General features: G+C 49.1%; 2 protein-coding genes across 8 annotated transcripts; one reads left to right on the forward strand and one right to left on the reverse strand.

Annotated features, from left to right (window-relative positions):
• Positions 1-42: 42 nt before the first annotated feature.
• On the reverse strand, positions 43-13,229 carry LOC101164965 (kinesin-like protein KIF20B). 6 transcript variants are annotated; one of them, XM_020701996.2, is made up of 32 exons: positions 12,506-13,229; positions 10,823-10,929; positions 10,656-10,745; positions 9,371-9,490; positions 9,158-9,296; positions 8,890-9,074; positions 8,771-8,813; positions 8,451-8,587; positions 8,302-8,374; positions 7,247-7,358; positions 7,103-7,174; positions 6,891-7,037; positions 6,659-6,821; positions 6,172-6,462; positions 5,856-5,962; positions 5,678-5,786; positions 5,476-5,593; positions 3,474-3,535; positions 3,145-3,270; positions 2,961-3,075; positions 2,706-2,894; positions 2,497-2,621; positions 2,249-2,422; positions 2,015-2,178; positions 1,770-1,945; positions 1,623-1,697; positions 1,432-1,553; positions 984-1,064; positions 796-858; positions 683-731; positions 467-576; positions 43-383 (listed from the first exon to the last, which is right to left on the reverse strand). In XM_020701996.2, the coding sequence occupies exons 2-32, from the start codon at positions 10,925-10,927 to the stop codon at positions 300-302; spliced, it is 3,726 nt and encodes a 1,241-aa protein (XP_020557655.1). In that variant the 5' UTR covers positions 10,928-10,929; positions 12,506-13,229; the 3' UTR covers positions 43-299. The 6 variants fall into 6 exon arrangements, with proteins under 6 accessions (XP_020557655.1, XP_011471786.1, XP_020557651.1 ...); XM_011473484.2 differs by lacking the exon at positions 12,506-13,229 and adding an exon at positions 11,193-11,305 and having other exon boundaries at positions 3,145-3,252; XM_020701992.1 differs by lacking the exon at positions 12,506-13,229 and adding an exon at positions 11,193-11,305.
• bbs1 (Bardet-Biedl syndrome 1) lies at positions 11,603-16,454 on the forward strand. 2 transcript variants are annotated; one of them, XM_004086804.3, is made up of 7 exons: positions 11,603-11,716; positions 13,284-13,702; positions 14,388-14,570; positions 14,755-14,886; positions 14,999-15,105; positions 15,170-15,290; positions 15,388-16,454. In XM_004086804.3, the coding sequence occupies exons 2-7, from the start codon at positions 13,325-13,327 to the stop codon at positions 16,216-16,218; spliced, it is 1,752 nt and encodes a 583-aa protein (XP_004086852.1). In that variant the 5' UTR covers positions 11,603-11,716; positions 13,284-13,324; the 3' UTR covers positions 16,219-16,454. The 2 variants fall into 2 exon arrangements, with proteins under 2 accessions (XP_004086852.1, XP_011471791.1); XM_011473489.2 differs by having other exon boundaries at positions 11,604-11,716; positions 13,281-13,702; positions 15,388-16,218.
• The last annotated feature ends 1,298 nt before the right edge of the window (positions 16,455-17,752 follow it).

Below are 17,752 nucleotides of genomic sequence, written 5' to 3' on the forward strand. Positions count from 1 at the left end.
AATAATGCTCATTATCAGAACAAAGGGGAAGCATAAATAGTCTTTGTGAATAAAAAGTTGGTATTTATTTATTAGGCTTTCAGGTCAGGGAGGGAGGGAATTTGAACAAAGTTTCTCTTAAGACCAGTCGGCCATTTGCAGAACTTTATTGAAACTGGTTGACGACAGAGCTGATCGGCCCCATCTGGGGGGGGGTCTGGTTGTGAAACAGTCATCTACTCTTTATTTATCCTGAGACAATCTAAAATCTGTACATGTTTTCAGAGTTCTTTAAGGCCTTGTCCATCAGCCAGATGACATCACTTCCTGCCTGTTTTAGAGCGCAGCTTCCTCTTAATAATCAGGTGATCACTTTCCTTGTCTTCGTCTGGATCCCCCAACGCCTGACAGGAAAGCAAAACACCAGTGAGGTTGGAGACAGACGCTCTTCCTCGTCTGTGGAACGACGGACTGTAAAGCGTCTCACCGTTAGAGGGGAATCCAGCAGCGGCGTCGACGCCCCCGTCTTCAAAAGCTTCTTGCGCCCTCTGCGGGGCTTTGTGGTTACTGCCCCCACCAGACCGGCTGCTGTTGTACCTGCAGAAACGGAAGACCTGCTGAGCAGAGCTGAAGGCAGACTCAAGTAACCATGGCAACAGCCCCCCCTGATGTCAGCACAGCAGCTAGGAGGAGAAGGACGAACCTTTGGCTTTGGACGGCGAGTCGATGATCGCCGCGGCGACTTTCTGCTCCTGAAACCACAGAAGAACGTAAAGAAAGGCAGCGGCACGCCAGCATTCACCTGAGAGCGCTCACCTGTCTGCTGCTGAGGGCCCCTCCCCTCCCCCGGTTCCTCTTGTTCTCGCTGAAGACCAGGTCCTGAAAGACCAGAGGAGGCGTCACGCCTGCAGCTCCAACCCCCACGTTAACACACACACGATAACACTCACACACACGATAACACACACACACACGATAACACTCACACACACGATAACACACACCTCCACCTCCACGCTCTTCCTCTTCCCCCTCACAGCTCTGGGGCTCTTCCTCCTCTTGTGCCTCACCGGCGACGGGACGTCCTGATGGGAGAGAAACGTCACTTCATTCAGACCTCCAAAGGTCGTCTGCACGCATCCACCCCCCACCCCCCCACCGGTTCAGCTTTCTAAGCTTTATCTCAAGAAATTTGTTTTTTTTTTCTCCGTTTAAATCAAGAAAGAACATAAAAATATTTAAAATTTGAAACTTTATTCATCAGAGAATTTTGTTTGTGTGAATTCTTTTGGCTCTAGAATTTGACCTTTGCCCTTCTAACTTCCATGTTCCTTTTCCAGAACTTCCTGAAATTCAGCTACTGCTAAATTGTCTTCACTGAAGGATTTCACTGAAACATTTTCATCGTCTGGTTTGTCATGAGCGCCTCCTGCTGCTCCTGCTTGGTCTCACCTGCAGGCAAATCACTTCTCCCTCCGTCTCCTGCTGCCTCCTCCATGGGGTCTCCTCACAGCCCCTGTTCTCCTTCTCCTCCTCCTCTCTCCTCTGTAGCTCCTCCTTCAGCCTCTGCAGCTCTGGGAGGAAGCACAAGTTCAGCTTCAGCTGCTCTTGGCACAAACGGGAGGTGGAGGAGCGGCGTTCACCTCGTCTCAGAGCCTCCGCCTGCTGCAGGGTCTCGTCCAGGAGTCTGTCCTTCTCCAGCAGGACGTCCTGCAGCTCTGACGCACAAACACAACATGGTGACCATCTCCATCCTGCCGCCACTCACCCGCTGAAAGCCAGCTACTCACCACATGTCTCCTTCTCCTTTTCCCTCCTCCTCTCCTCCTCTGATCGCTGCATCTCCTGCAGCCTCTCTCGCAGGGCCCCGCCCTCTGCCTCTAGCTCCGCCCTCAGCTCCTGCAGCCGCAGGAGCTCTGCTCTCTGGGTGGCCAGCTTGCCCGTCAGCTCCTCACACCTGTTGAGGCTGCGGCAGACGGGTATGGCGTCAGGCTCTGATCAATGAGGCTGATCGGCAGCGGCGTGGATCGATCACCTCTGCTGCAGCCGCTCCTCCAGCTGCGTCTTCTCTCCCTGAAGCTCCTCGATCTGTTGGGACTTCTCGGCAGACCTCTGCAGCGCCGCCTTGCTCTCCTTCGTCAGCTCCTCCATGGTGGCGTGAAATACACTGGTGCTGTTGCTCCGCCCCTCCTCCTGCTCCTAAAACAACCAGCCAATCATGAGCCTGGAGCAGACGGACATTAGCTGCAAGCCAAAGCCAGAGCAGGACCTCCACTCTCTGCCTCAGACGCTCCACTTCCTGCCTGAAGCTGCTGGCGGACTCCGACTTCTCCTCTAATTGGCTCTCCAGGTCCTGGAGGCGGGACTTGGCTGTGTTGAGCTGCTCTGATTGGCGGTCAGCCATGATGCTTTGCTGTTTGAGCTGCTCCTGCAGAGCGGTCATCTGGGGGTGGAGCAGGAAACCAGGTGTAAACAGAAACGAGGAGGCGAGAAAGAGAGGCGGCGCAGGAGGCGGACCTCAGTCTGCAGCTGGAAGATGCCGTTCACCAGAGCCTTGTTTTCCTTCTGCAGCCGGGCGGACTCCCGCTGCTCCGCCTCCAGAGACGCCAGAACCGAGTCGCAGTTCTGACACGCGTCCAGATCTATGGGGAGGAGGTCAGGAGGAGACTGTGACGCACAGAAAGGAGTCATGGTGGAGACGTGGGAAATGGAGGCGTTGCTCCTACCGGTCAACATCAGCACCTTCTGCTCCAGTAGCTCCTGCTCCTCCTTCAGCTGCTTCACCTCCTCGTTGCGTCTTCTCACCTCCTCCTCCAGACTCCTCCTCCTCTCCTCCCTATTTTGCAGCTCAGCAATAGCTTTCTCCTTGTTCTCGTTTTCCTCCTGGAGCCTCCAGATCTCCTCCTCTAACAGCGCTGAGGAGAAACGGGAGAGTCAGAGCCAACCTCCACCTCTTACCCACCACCTCCTCCTTCGCTTGCCTCTCTTCCTGGCTGGTCCTCCACTCTCCTCTGCAGAATCCCGCGGGCGTTTGCAGCTCTCCTCCTTCACCTCCTCTGCTCCGTCTCCCTTCATACAGCTGCAGGCGTGCTCCTTCTGGAAAACAGCAGGAGGATCAGAAGGCTGCTCCTGAATCTGCAGGACTGACCTGATGTCTGCGCTCACGTCTGCGGCTGCGTTCTCCACAGCGTCCTGCAGTCTCACTATGACCTCCTCTTTCTGGCGGCAGACCTCCCTCAGCTCCCTGAGCTCCTGCTGCTGCTGCTCCAGACTCTGAGAACGCACAGGAACCTGCGTTGAAACCCAGCGGAAACATCGCCCCCCGGTGGATGCGGTCAAACCCCATCAGGGCCACTGAGGTCGAAAAATCGCATCTGACCAATTGTGTTAGCACCTCAGTTGTCATGGTTACCAGTATAAAGACACGCCTGCACGGTCAGGCTGAACTCAGCAGAGCAGAGGGGGCGGGACTTAACTCAAGCATCAGCGCTAACCTGTAATGTTTCCTGGAGCTGGTCATGTGATCGCTGATTCTCCAATTGCAGCTTTTCAATCTCTGCAAACAAAACAGGAGAAGAGACAACAATCAGAATGTCTGCATACAACCCATAATACATATATGCCATTAATAATTATCCTGGATTTTGTTATAATGTTCACAATTTTTGTGCCTATTTTTATGCAAACACACGTGTGTACCTGCAGTGTGTTGTTACACTAACACACATGTGTGTACCTGCAGTCTGTTGTTACACTAACACACGCATATCTGCAGTGCGTTGTTACACTAACACACGTGTGTGTACCTGCAGTGTGTTGTTACACTAACACATGTGTGTGTACCTGCAGTGTGTTGTTACACTAACATACATGTTTGTACCTTCAGTGTGTTGTTACACTAACACACGTGTGTGTACCTGCAGTGTGTTGTTACACTAACACAAGTGTGTGTGTACCTGCAGTGTGTTGTTACACTAACATACGTGTTTGTACCTGCAGTGTGTTGTTACACTAACATACGTGTGTGTACCTGCAGTGTGTTGTTACACTAACACACGTGTGTGTACCTGCAGTGTGTTGTTACACTAACACACATGTGTGTACCTGCAGTGTGTTGTTACACTAACACACGTGTGTGTACCTGCAGTGTGTTGTTACACTAACACACATGTGTGTACCTGCAGTGTGTTGTTACACTAACACACGTGTGTGTACCTGCAGTGTGTTGTTACACTAACACACATGTGTGTGTACCTGCAGTGTGTTGTTACACTAACACACGTGTGTGTACCTGCAGTGTGTTGTTACACTAACATACATGTGTGTACCTGCAGGCTGTTGTTACACTAACACACGTGTGTGTACCTGCAGGCTGTTGTTACACTAACACACGTGTGTACCTGCAGTGTGTTGTTACACTAACACACGTGTGTGTACCTGCAGTGTGTTGTTACACTAACATACATGTGTGTACCTGCAGGCTGTTGTTACACTAACACACGTGTGTACCTGCAGTGTGTTGTTACACTAACACACGTGTGTGTACCTGCAGTGTGTTGTTACACTAACACACATGTGTGTACCTGCAGTGTGTTGTTACACTAACACACGTGTGTGTACCTGCAGTGTGTTGTTACACTAACACACATGTGTGTGTACCTGCAGTGTGTTGTTACACTAACACACGTGTGTGTACCTGCAGTGTGTTGTTACACTAACATACATGTGTGTACCTGCAGGCTGTTGTTACACTAACACACGTGTGTGTACCTGCAGGCTGTTGTTACACTAACACACGTGTGTACCTGCAGTGTGTTGTTACACTAACACACGTGTGTGTACCTGCAGTGTGTTGTTACACTAACATACATGTGTGTACCTGCAGGCTGTTGTTACACTAACACACGTGTGTACCTGCAGTGTGTTGTTACACTAACACACGTGTGTGTACCTGCAGTGTGTTGTTACACTAACACACGTGTGTGTACCTGCAGGCTGTTGTTACACTAACACACGTGTGTACCTGCAGTGTGTTGTTACACTAACACACGTGTGTGTACCTGCAGTGTGTTGTTACACTAACATACATGTGTGTACCTGCAGGCTGTTGTTACACTAACACACGTGTGTACCTGCAGTGTGTTGTTACACTAACACACGTGTGTGTACCTGCAGTGTGTTGTTACACTAACACACGTGTGTGTACCTGCAGGCTGTTGTTACACTAACACACGTGTGTACCTGCAGTGTGTTGTTACACTAACACACGTGTGTGTACCTGCAGTGTGTTGTTACACTAACATACATGTGTGTACCTGCAGGCTGTTGTTACACTAACACACGTGTGTACCTGCAGTGTGTTGTTACACTAACACACGTGTGTGTACCTGCAGTGTGTTGTTACACTAACATACATGTGTGTACCTGCAGGCTGTTGTTACACTAACACACGTGTGTACCTGCAGTGTGTTGTTACACTAACACACATGTGTGTACCTGCTATCTGTGCCTCGTCAGCCAGACAGTGGTGGACGCTCTGAGCTCCCTCCTTGATCTTCTGCAGATCTTCGCTCATGGAGCTGATGATTTCTTCCAAGGCCGCCGTCTGCCTTTCCTAGTAACCAATCACATTCACACAGATGGAATTCAGCGCTCATCAGGGATGGGCGGGGCCAGCAGACATTGGGGTGGGGTTGACCTCATCAAGAGCTGAAGGCTCAACAGTTTTATCGACCAGCTTCTTCAGAATCTCCACCCTCTTGTCCGCTCGTTCCTCCAGGATCTCCCGCTCTTTCTCCAAGCGCTCACTGGCACACAGATCAAACAGATTCACACCTGAACTCGTCTCAGGGTCACATGATCACATCCTGGATTACCTGTAGTCTCTCTCCATCTTTTTGAAAAGCTCCATGAACTCATTGCTGACTTCTTCACGGATCTGTGCCTCCAGAACCAAACGCAGAGCCGCCTCTCTGTCAGGACGCTGTCACAGAAACAGGAACTCTGACATCACCTGGTCTAACCAGAGCACACCTCTAGAAAAGGGAGGGGCCATTTGGGCTCCAGGTTCAGATAAGGTCATTCCAGAAATGATCCAGAAGGTAAAATATGTACCAGAACCAAAACTCTACACCAAAAACTGATTTTAGATCATTAGATTATCTCAGGAGAGTCAATCATTTTCGGCCTCACCTGCTCTTCGTCCCCCATGGTCAAATCTACTTCATCTTCTTCCTCTCCTCCTGCTTCTAGCACGGTTCCCTCCATCATGCTGTCCTCCTCCTCCTCCTCGTCCTCCTCGCCGTCCTCATCTTCCTGCACATCCTCCAGACTGGTTTCCCAGGCGACCAGCGAACTCCTCCTGCCCCGCCTCAACTGGTTCCTGCGCTCCTCAGCTTCATCGATGATGATGGACAGCTCCATGGCCATCTTCTGAGGGTCCTGGTCACCTGGGACGTCCGGCTGGGAGCTCAGCACCACAACCTGCACAGAAAAGCCCCCATGTCATCACAAACCCCCACAGACGGGAGCAGAGGAGGTGACCTCGTCCAGCTTTTCCACTCATTCTACGTCTTTCTGTTTTTACCCATTGTAGGTGGAGCTTGAAACAATAATTCAGGTGAAGAAGAATCACCAAAACTGATCTGGTGTTCATTTTCAGAAGAGAGAAAGCAAAGACCTTCTGAGCGAGCGCAGAGAACTTGAGGACATTGAGCGTCTCGTCGAAAAAAGACGAGCTCTGGTTGATGTTGACCACCATGGAGACGCGGCCGGCGCCGCAGAAGAAGTTCTGGAGGAAGTGTGTGAGCTTGGACTCCCTGAAGGGAATGTGGTGCTGAAACCTGCAGAGAGACGGCAGCGTCAGTCCAGCCGTCATCCCCGGACTGTCCCGGTGGAGGGAGACTTCGTACTTGGAGTTCTGGTTGAGCCTCATGGCGTTGATGCACTTCCCGAGCGTGAGCAGGGAGGTGTTGATGTTCCCCGCCTCCTTCAGCCGCTCCCCGGTGTTGTGAGTCCGGGAGCAGCGCTCCGACCCGGCCAGGTCGCACAGCGCCAGCCTGAACGGAGTCACAGATTACCGTCGGGGCTGCAGCAGACACTAAAGGCCGACGCCAAGACTTACTCGCTGACGCCGAGGACTCTGGGAACGCCGCTGTCGTCCACTCTGAGGATCCTGATGGAGAAGATGCTGTGGCTGCAGACGCAGGTTCAGCGGGTTAGAGACAGGCGTGGCTGCACGCTCCACCCCTGTGCCTCACACACTCACCTCCTGCTGGACAGATAGTTCAGCCTGGTGGAGGAGAAGCTTTGGTTCCTCTTCCCGATCTTCATGATTCTGTAGGCTTCCTCAGAGCTGTTCACCTGAACCCAGCGCAGGTCTGACCGGCGGCACAGAAAACACAAACATCCGATTTGTTAGGCGCTTCTTTATCTGGGAAAACGTACAAAACTATGACATAAAAAAAGAGACAGCAGACCAAGACAATGTTTAGTCCTATGGAGAAAATGTAACATTGAAGAATTGACCGATAGTTAGAGCCGTCTGCACTTGCAGTCGTATAAACAGTTCGAGTTTCCCAATCAGGTTTCTGGGACTCGATCCGATTTTGAGTCACTTGAGTATCTACTGATGCCCAAAAGTGCGACTTGTATTCTGAGGCGGGACTCTGCTGCGTCTTATGGACTGAAAACTAGACTTAAACATTAAACCATCTACTAGAAAAAATCCTTAAATCTTCCATGTGTGAAGGTTTGGTGACTTCAGGATCTTCAGAATTATCATCATTTTTGATCAGATGTGATCGATGTCTTCATCAAAAATTCCTAAAGAAAATCCTCAAAAATCGTTGTTGTAGCATCACTATGATGAGTGTTCATGACCAACTCATCTCCATGGAAACATTTTTTAGATTGGATTTTTGACCACCTTCTCCCTGAGGTTGAAATTTGTAGATGGTCCCTTGTCTGTATAATTCCCATTAAATGTTTGTCCTAATGTTTGCATTAGGACAAACCAAGCATGTATATCTCACTAACTTTAGCGGCTGTTTCTGTGTGTCTCAGACCAGAACCATCTGCAGCATTTATAGCAGTAAATTGTTGTGATTCCTTCATGATACACTAGTAGAGTATTTATTAGAAATAATAAGCTTGACATATAAAGCGCAGATCAAAGTAATCCGATATATGATCAGGCATGTTTTCCGATCGCGTGATGGGATTTGGACGTCCCTAGTGAGCAGCACCAGTGAGCACCGGACGCCTCTGTGACGGGCAGATGGAGAACATGCTGTGCAGCATCGGCTGATGACTCGGCGTTACCTTTGATGAAGGAGTTTCCCTTCACGTCCTGAGACAAGCGCAGCACCGTCCTCCTCTGGTTCAGCGCAGGAACCTGGACGCCACAAAGACGGCGAGCCGGTCAGCTCGCCCACATCCTCCTCAGCCGTACAAAGGTGTGTTTGCGTTACCTGTTCCAGCAGGTCGTGGATGCTCTCGTTGTAAATCTCACAGAATGAGACCCAAACCGAGAAGCTAACGTTGGAAGAAACGTCCAGACAGAAGCTGTCGGGCTCAGAAACGCTGCTGTCGCTGCTCAGAGACGAACCTGACGCACACAAACACACCACAGCTTCAGCTCTTCTGAAACTCATCGCACTTCATTTGACGATTTTACCTCTGAAGACATTTAAGCAGAACATCCCAGAGGAATCCGGATGACAGGAATTTCACATAGAGCTTCTGAATGAACCAGCTCCTGATTGGCTAAGACATTTTGGATCCCACTGACCTTCCAGGAAGGTGGACCTTCCAGACGTCAGTGTCTTGTCCGTCTGCAGACAGAGAGCAGGTGTCGGTTTAGAACAGGCCACGCCCCCTTGACGTGTGATGACACTGGGGGGGTCTCACCTCTTTGAACAGCCTCAGCAGGCTCCTCTTGCTGCTGCTCTCCGCCGCCTGCTGCTCTGCCGTCAGTCTGCTGAAGTCTTTGCAGCGCTGAGGCTTCAGGTCGTGGCGGCTGTACAGGCGGTCCTCGATGCTGTTGAAGATGACCGACAGCGACCGGGGCAGCAGGCCAGAGTCGTGTTCTGGACCTTCAGAACCACAGACAACCACCTTTCAGTGACAGACAGATCAGCAGACATTGGGAACCCGGATGGCGGGCCGCGTCTCTGACCAAGGAAGGTGAAGGTCTTCCCCGCGTTGGTGACTCCGTAGGTGAACACCAGACAGTTTCCTCCCTGCAGAACGTCTCTGACCAAACCCCGAACAGAACCGTTGAACACCTGCCTTTGACCAGCGTCTGGGCCGAACACCTGAACAGAACCACCAAGCGGATGAGCGCTTTAACCGGAGCAGCAACGGCAAACACAGCCGATGCCACGGCCACCTGCGTGAAGGTGAACCTCTGCGCCGTCTGGGGGAGGGGCTTCTCACTCTTCTGGTTGGATGTGCTGACCCTGGGGGCCCTGAGGGCCACGGTGTCGGGACCCTCGATTGTCACACAGTCCTGGAAAGGAAAACGGGGCAGAGTCATGGTGGGAAGATGAAGGTTTCTGTCCACCTGAACCCAGATTAGGAACAGAAGCGCTAAAGGTGACGTAACCTTAAAGAGGTTCCAAACTCCTGAACACAAAATCGACAAGTTCAAAATAACTTCCCGGTGTTTCTGTTTATGCAAATTACAGAAAAATGCAGAAGGTTTTAACATTTTTGATCAAATATATATATGTGGCAGTCACATAAGATTATCAGAATCAGCAAAGATAAAAATCCTCATCAAATAATCAGCCGATTAGAAATAGATAACAGCAGGACGTTAGAGGAGACGACTCGATGAAACATCTACTGCGTGATTCAGAGGAGCCAAAAAATGCTTTATTAGATGACAAAGATCAAGAATCTGCTCCATGTCAAGAGAGGAGAGAACGAAAAGCATTTTTTTTTAAATAACCCCAATTCTGATCCTCTTTTGATCCGTTTTCAAAGCATTACCAGTGGTCTTTGAATTATGTTGATGCCAAAATCCAAAAACCTGCGTCTATTTTCTGGGACACAGTTTCTGCAGAGCGGCAGGAGTTTATTAGAAATGTACTTTCGGCGTGAAGTAAGCCCACCCCCTTCCCATCATCCAACCCTTCACACGTTTTCCACTATCTTACAGCCCGAACCTAACATTAGCGGTGCAACAACAGTGGTTAGCAATATTTGATCCAGATTCCAGCTCAGACCAGGAAAACAAAGACGTTCATGGATCTATCGGTCTGTAAAGTGGATTATCAGAATGGAGCAGAGACTGGGAGACAGGGAGACTGTTGCCTGGCTTGAAGATATTTTCTACGTTACATTTATTTGTCTGCTCCATTTCACAACAATTTGACAAAAGAAATACTCAGAAATGCAATTTTAAGCTTATTTTCCCCCCAGATATGGCAGAAAAATGCAACAATTTTTTAAAACACAAAAAAACCCACAGATTTTATCGTAGTGAAACCTAGAAAACAATAACAACCCAAAACATTTTTAAACCGGAATTTGCATCAATAAACGTATGTTTACAGTCAATTTAATTGAAGGTTAAGAGGAATTACTTTTGTCTAACTTTAATACTAAGCTGAGTTAATTTTTGACCTTTGACCTTGCCCTGCAGATCAGAAACAGAGAGGCCCTCTTACCTGGGAGTCTCTGCTGTGGCTCTCGGCTGCAGTGAAGGGCCGGACCCTCAGGTAGACCTGCAGGTTTTCAGTCTGAGGAGGAGCAGCGACCTGCAGGAGCAGAGCAGCAGTCATCATCATCATCCTCATCTTCATCATCACCATCATCCTCATCAAAGCAGACCCACCTGAGCTGGAGAGAAGCCGAATTCATCCAGCAGGTTTCGTTTAATGTCGTCCACCTCCACCGGCTCCGACCTGTCCGGCATCCCGGCTAAGCACGAGTCCATCATTTCTGCGGCGACACAACAAGCAGTCAACAAAACATGCACGTGACGGGATAAGGAGCGATAAAAGCCAGGAAAAGCAAAAGATCAAAGGCTTAGATAGATAGCATAAACGAAAACATTAAACAAATCACCGATTCGCTTTTGTTGTTAGCATTAGCTACAGCTAGCAAACAAACAAGGTCGTATTTTGAGTCGGTGTCTAATCCAACCTTTAAGTGAAATCACAGCTTTACAACATCAGACGGCATTAAATCCTACTTAATCTCACTTGTAGTTTCCTTTCTTTGCCCGTGAATTCATTAAAAAATATTCTATAAAATATTCGTCGCACGCGTTAGCTGTTAAATCCGCTTCTCTTTTCTGCGCGGTAGACCGTTTAAACCTGGATTGCCCAACCAATAAGGTACCGAGATCTTTGTGACATCACGTATTGTTGGTTGTAATCTCGCGAGAAATGCTGGGGATAGTTTTGGAAAAACAAAACAAAACACTCTTTAGTCTTTAAACACTAAATAAAAGTACAATATTCCTAAGAACATTGCTGTAAAAAAAAATTAAGTTTTGAAGGTGGGGGAAAAAAAACTGCGAGGGATGATGAGGTCATCAAAGTGGGACAGCGAGTATAGATCTGGATCTGCGTCACTAAAGCGGATTTGGGGATTAGAATCTGTAAGACTGCAGCTAGCTGGCGTTCTGTGGCTTTATCTAGATTAGTCTGAATCTGAAAAACACATATTGTGTTTATGTCAAAGAAGCGGCACGATGCAACCCGGAAAACGGCAGTAGACGAAGGTAGGAGTGCAGCAGACTGGTTACCTTGACAACGGTGATACTGAAGGGTATGCGCGCGCAGTGATGTTCGTGTTTGAGCGTGTTTTTCTCTGTCTACTCATTGCTTTCAAAGAAATGTTTACATATTCTAGTAATTAAAACCAAACTTTGTGTATTGGAACCAATTGTTTTGTTGGAAGAACCTCATTTCTGTCATGCTGGGTCATGTTTAATGCCCACTGGGTCTGCCTTTATGCAGTTATAATAATACACCACAATACAAAACAAAAAAACACAAGATTACATGCATTTAAAAAAATAAAGGAATTAAATTAGAATGACACAGTTTATTACAGCCTTATAATTAATGTTTAGGTCATTAAAATGTCAAAGGGAAAAGATTTTTGTGTTTGTCTGAACCAGCAGATGGACATTCAGAATATATGTCCTCATTTTTAATACAAAAAAGGCTGATTATTTAAAAAAGTTCACTCTGCCTCTTTACTTCAGCTGCATTTTATTTTCTATTATTTTGTTGCTTTTTCCATGTCTGTGCTATTTTACGGTCTCAATGCGATTTATGCCGGTAATTGTCTAAGAACATGATAGAGTCGGGAAACTCAACAGGTAATTGCTAAACTAAACTAAACCGACTAAACTAAACTGTCTCCCTGCCCTTAGACCCTCCCACACATCGCATTGTGTTTTCACAAAAAGCTTGATTATTAATACCTTTACTAATAATTATTAAAAGAAACAAGCTACTTTAAGGTCTAAAATGTATTTTTATTTTGAAATCAAGTCACTCACCACGTCTGGATAGGCGGATCGGCGGCAGAGCAGCTGATAAATGGAATCAAATCGTGTTAGAAGTGAACTGTTACTACATTTTTAGTTGAGTTTCTTCACTGCTGTGTTTCAGGTTAGGTCACTGTTCCCACCACACTCAGGATTTACTGCACATCATAATGATCTAAATAACTGTGTGAGTTTATTTAAACCACACAGCAGCTTCGTCCAGGTCACAGTTAGAGCCTCTGCATGGTGTTTAGGTCCCAGTAGATGCCCATAATCCCCTGATCATCTCCTCATTAGGACCTGTCAGACACATGAAATCAGCACAAGTACTCTCAAAGAAAATCCTGATTCACAGCTTTGTTACGTAAAAAAATATTAATTTACATCAAATCAAACTGATTAAATAGAACAAATAAATAAATTAATGGGAGTAAAGTTAAGTGAAAACGTGTTCTAATAATAGAGTGAATTCTCGTTCCATAATATTCTACAGTTGATACTCAGACGTTGTTAGCTAAAGGCTTCAGTTTGGCGCTTCTCTGTTTTTGCACTTTTTTTTTTCACTGCAGCTGAACGTTTACCAGCCCACTGGGGTCAGATGGATGATTAAGTTGGTGTCAGTAGTATCTTGGTAATCAGTCAGAGCTAAAAGGAATCAAACTTGACACTAAGCTCTGAAGTGTAGCTCTTTGGGTCAATGAGCAGGTCACGGTTCTGTGGGTCAAAGAGCCTGACTGTGGCCTCTGGTGTGGACAGAGGCAGTGATGCGGTCTTGTTTGTCATCCAGCAGACCTGCGTCTCTGTGTCCAGTAACTTTAACGCCTTGCTCCCATGACGTCCATGGAGTCCGGCGGCGATGGAGGGAAGTGGCTGGACGCCCACTACGACCCGGTGGCCGGTCTCTACACCTTCTCGTCCTGCGTGGACTTGGCCGACCTGAGCGGGGACGGAGAGAACCGGCTGGTGGTGGGGGACCTGGGCACGGGTTCGTCCGGCATGAAGCTGAAGGTGTACCGCGGCACGGCGCTGATGAGTGAGAACACGCTGCTGGACCTGCCCGCGGGCCTGGTGGCCTTCTTCATGGACCTTCACGAGCCGCGCATCCCCACCACCGCCGTGGCATCGGGGCCGTGCATCTACCTGTATAAAAACCTGCGGCCGTACTTTAAGTTCACGCTTCCCAGCCTGGAGGTCAACACGCTGGAGCAGGTCTGTGTGCTGGAGCTCCTTTACGTCTCTACGGACCTCTGAGGGCTGAAAGAGCTCACAGGGTTAGACGGGACGGTTCAGAAAGAGAGGAAACAAACATCTATGTAATGTTCATGTGAAATATGCCTTACTAAACAAAATGAGGTGAAAATGAACCAGTACCAGAACCTCCAGAATCTAGAGCTTCTGCAGTGATCCTCACAGCAGTTTGTGTCCGAACAAGTCGGCAGTGACCTGAAGGTGGGGTTTGCACTTCTTAAACTGGGCTGGGTGAGGGTGAAGGCTAATGCTCAGGGAACTGCTCCCTCTAGTAGTCGGTCAGCTGCTGAGAGCTCGGAGCTGGTGGCCCCGCCCAGCGTATTTTCTACGTCACAAATACAATCTTTTTTAAAGCAAGTCTTTAAGATTTGTGACGACGTGAAATGACGGCTAAAGACTTCAACTTGATAGCGTCTCTCCAGTGAGGTCACAGACGCAGCTGCTGTTGCACTGCATTCTGGGAGAGCTTCCATTCTTTATTGAAACCGTCGGGCAGTTGATGATGTGGGCCGGTCTAACTGCTGCAACTAGTGGGGGTCAAAACGGCACAACTGGAAAGTCTGACTGATGTTCAGATTCTAGATTCAGCTGAAAGGGAAGAGGTTGTTTTCCGATCACCATGTGGCTCTGTGCTCTGATTGGTCAGGACGTGTGGCAGCAGGCCAGGGAGGGTCAGATCGACCCCCTGACTCTGAAGGAGATGCTGGAGAGCATCAGGAAGAAGGCCGACGTCCCGCTGTCCGTCCGCTCGCTCAGGTTCCTGTCCCTGGAGACCGACGGCCTGGACGAGTTTGTCCAGCTGCACAAGCAGCAGCCAATCAGGCGGCAGGTAATTCCCTTCAGAGCTGAATGTGAGGCCAACACAGGCGTCTCAGATAATGCTTCATCATCTGATATCCAGACATAACACCAGTTCAAGACTTTTCTCAGCTTTTGCTCTGGAGATGCGCTGCACGTGTGAAGAAAAACATACAGCTGCAGAGCTCAACTCTGATTGGTGGCTCTCATTTCAGACGGTCATCACCTGCATCGACACTCTGAAGAAGAGCACCGCAGACGAGGACGGCGTCAGCTGCCTGGTGGTCGGAACTGAGAGCAGCGACGTCTTCATACTGGACTCGAAAGCCTTCATCATCCTCTCTAAGGTGGGTCTGCGCCTGCTCCTCCTCTGCTGCTCCTCAGGGATCCTTATGTCTCCTAAAGCCATAAAGCACAGGAAGAAGGTTTACTGCAAACGTCTCTGTTTGACTCCTGCAGATGTCGCTCCCTGCCCCTCCCACCATGATGGACGTGACGGGTCAGTTTGATGTGGAGTTTCGCATCACAGTGGCGTGCCGGAACGGGAACATCTACATCCTGCGCAGGTGAGGAGGTCTGTCGCCGCCTTCTGCTGGCGTCACCTAAGCTGAAGCTTGTGCCGCTCTGCAGGGAGTCGGACAAACCCAAGTACTGCGTGGAGCTGCCGTCCCACCCCGTGGGGTTGGTGCGGGTCGGGAAGAACGTGCTGGTCGGCTGCACAGACGAGAGCCTGCAGGGCTTCACTCAGAAGGTAACTCAGACCTGAGGAGGACCCTGGACCGGGGCTGAGGACCTCTGAGAGAGATTCCTGCAGGACCAGAAAGATCTGCATGTTCTTGTGTCCTCAGGGGAAGAAGCTGTGGAAGATCGTCCTCCCCGCCCCCATCACCACCATGGCCCCCATGGATCTCCCCACCAGAGGTTTCCAGGGAGTCCTGGTGGGCTTGGCTAACTGTGAGGTTCACCTGTACCGGGACAAGAACCTGCTGAGCACCATCAAAACCCCGGATGTGGTCACCAGCATCTGCTTCGGCCGGTACGGGCGAGAGGACGGGACTCTCATCATGACAACCAAGGGAGGGGGCTTGATGGTGAAGATCCTGAAGAGGACGGTGGTGTTCGATGACCGCGACAGCGCCCCCGGGCCTCCACTGGCCCAGAGCATCCGGCTCAACGTGCCCAAGAAGACCAAGCTGTACGTGGACCAGACTCTGAGGGAGCGGGAGAGCGGCGTGGCCATGCACCGCGCCTTCCAGATGGACCTGAGCCGCGTGCGTCTGGCTGCCGCCAAGGCCTACGTGAAAGCGCTGGAGTCCAGCCTGACGCCGATGTCCGCCAGCCTGTCCGAGCCTCTCAAGATGAACGCCGTGGTCCAGGGTCTGGGTCCGTCCTTTAAACTGACGCTGCACGTCCAGAACACGGCGGCGTGCCGGCCCGTCATGAATCTGGCCATCAGCTTCCTGTACGACGAGAACCTGTACCGCATCAGGGACCCGTACATGCGGATCCCCCTGCTGGTGCCGGGACTCATCTACCCGGTCGGCACCTTCGTGGACTGCACCAATGACAAGGGCATCACTGACATCATCAAGGTGTTCGTGCTGCACGAGGGGAGGAGCTCGCCATTGCTGACCGCCCACATCAACATGCCGGTCAGCGAGGGACTGGCGCTCAGCTGAAACCCCCCCCCCAGATGGATCAGCTGAAGCCCACCAGCTCTGCTGGTTTGGGATTTCCATCTGTGATCTGCAGGTCTCCTTAGACGTTCACTGACACCTCTGACACTTTATAAACTCTGTTAACACAGACATGTTATTTAAAGCGGCTGTCGCAGCCTGTGAGTAAAACCCGCTCACTTCTCTTTTCCAGTTACCGACATAAAAAAAAATTAAAACGATCAAACAGAGAGAACGACTCCAAGCCGTGTGGCTGTCATTCTGTTACAGATTTTTGTTGTCTGTGATGACAACAATTTACGATTTACAGTGTTGCATTTAGGCGACTTTCATTTATTATCGGTTCTGTAATGCAGTCGGGGAAAGCGCTGTTGTTTAGGTTGAGTTATCCGCTGTTTAAAAGGCTCGGATGGTCGTAAAGGAGGCAGAAAATGCAAAATTATACAAGTTAAGAGAGTAAATATAAATCAGATTACATAACTGTTGGCCACATAGAGGAAGTCATACATTATTTACACATGCCCAGACTGATTGGGTAGCCGTTACCGATCAGGAGCGACAGGTCCTGCAACAGACTGTCCAGGATGTACCTGTCTTTGCCCAACAGTAGCCGGGATGGGGGACGGGGTCGGGGACGGGCTAGCTTCTCCCCTCCTTGAACTTTGTGCTGTGTCGTAAGGCACCTTTTAATCCCCTTCTTCTTCTTTGTCTTTTTCTTCTTCTTTACGAGGAGTTGGCATCCATTACAGAATCGTAATCGAAACAATTAAACTTTAGACCAGAAAGTTATACGGAAAAAGTTTTCAACAGCACCATTTTTAAGACTTTTTAAAATTATTTTTAAGGCCTTTTCCCCCCCAAAATTTTTTAATTCAAGACTTTTAGACTTTTAAGACCCCGTGTGAAGCCTGATTCACATGATTCAAATAGAAATGGGGACAGTAGCTTCTATTTTGGCCTAAGCCCACTGACCAATGGGAGGTTTAGGTCAGGGGTCTGCAACCTTCAATACTAAAAAAGCCGTTCGGAAAAAGTCATCCTGCTTTGCATTCGTATCACTTGTAACCCTTGTGCTATCCTAGGCACTTTAACATTGGGAGGTGGGTCATCTAGACCCACTAGACAGTGCTCTGAACCTTTTTTCTTCAGTGATTTGTGATCTTCACTGGTGTCCATGGATTAGATGAAATCTTTCCACCTTTGTCCACCTTTGTCATGGTAGAGAGAACACGTCAATGGAAGGGGGGGTCATAGGATAGCAAAAAGGATAAATTGTATATTAATGTTTTTTATCTTATGAATAAAAACAGAAATACACAGAGAACACGCCTTTTCTCTAAATATAAAATTGTTTTTTACTTTTGACAAAGACTCAGGAATCAGATCCTGTACACTGATGATAGTATTAGACTGCACTGTGGTGCAGCGGTTAGCACTCTCACCTGACAGAGAGAAGGTCTAGAAGGCTCCGTTGGCTGCATGTAGGACTGGCACACGGGAAACCAAGGGTTGCTTCTTTCTTAGGTTAGATCCCACC

This window comes from Oryzias latipes, chromosome 19 (genome assembly GCF_002234675.1).
Source record: "Oryzias latipes chromosome 19, ASM223467v1".
NCBI classification, from domain to species: Eukaryota; Metazoa; Chordata; class Actinopteri; order Beloniformes; family Adrianichthyidae; genus Oryzias; species Oryzias latipes.

Excerpts from the sequence above, each read along its gene's own strand:
- LOC101164965 (XM_020701996.2), bottom strand. The coding sequence starts at position 10,927 with ATGATGGACTCGTGCTTAGCCGGGATGCCGGACAGGTCGGAGCCGGTG. Across the intron at positions 6,463-6,658 it reads TCTCTGCGCTCGCTCAGAAG|GTTGTGGTGCTGAGCTCCCA; the intron begins GTCTTTGCTTTC and ends TTTTCTGTGCAG. Across the intron at positions 2,895-2,960 it reads AGGACCAGCCAGGAAGAGAG|CGCTGTTAGAGGAGGAGATC; the intron begins GCAAGCGAAGGA and ends GTTTCTCCTCAG.
- bbs1 (XM_004086804.3), top strand. The coding sequence starts at position 13,325 with ATGACGTCCATGGAGTCCGGCGGCGATGGAGGGAAGTGGCTGGACGCC. Across the intron at positions 14,571-14,754 it reads AGCAGCCAATCAGGCGGCAG|ACGGTCATCACCTGCATCGA; the intron begins GTAATTCCCTTC and ends CTCTCATTTCAG. Across the intron at positions 15,291-15,387 it reads TGCAGGGCTTCACTCAGAAG|GGGAAGAAGCTGTGGAAGAT; the intron begins GTAACTCAGACC and ends TTGTGTCCTCAG.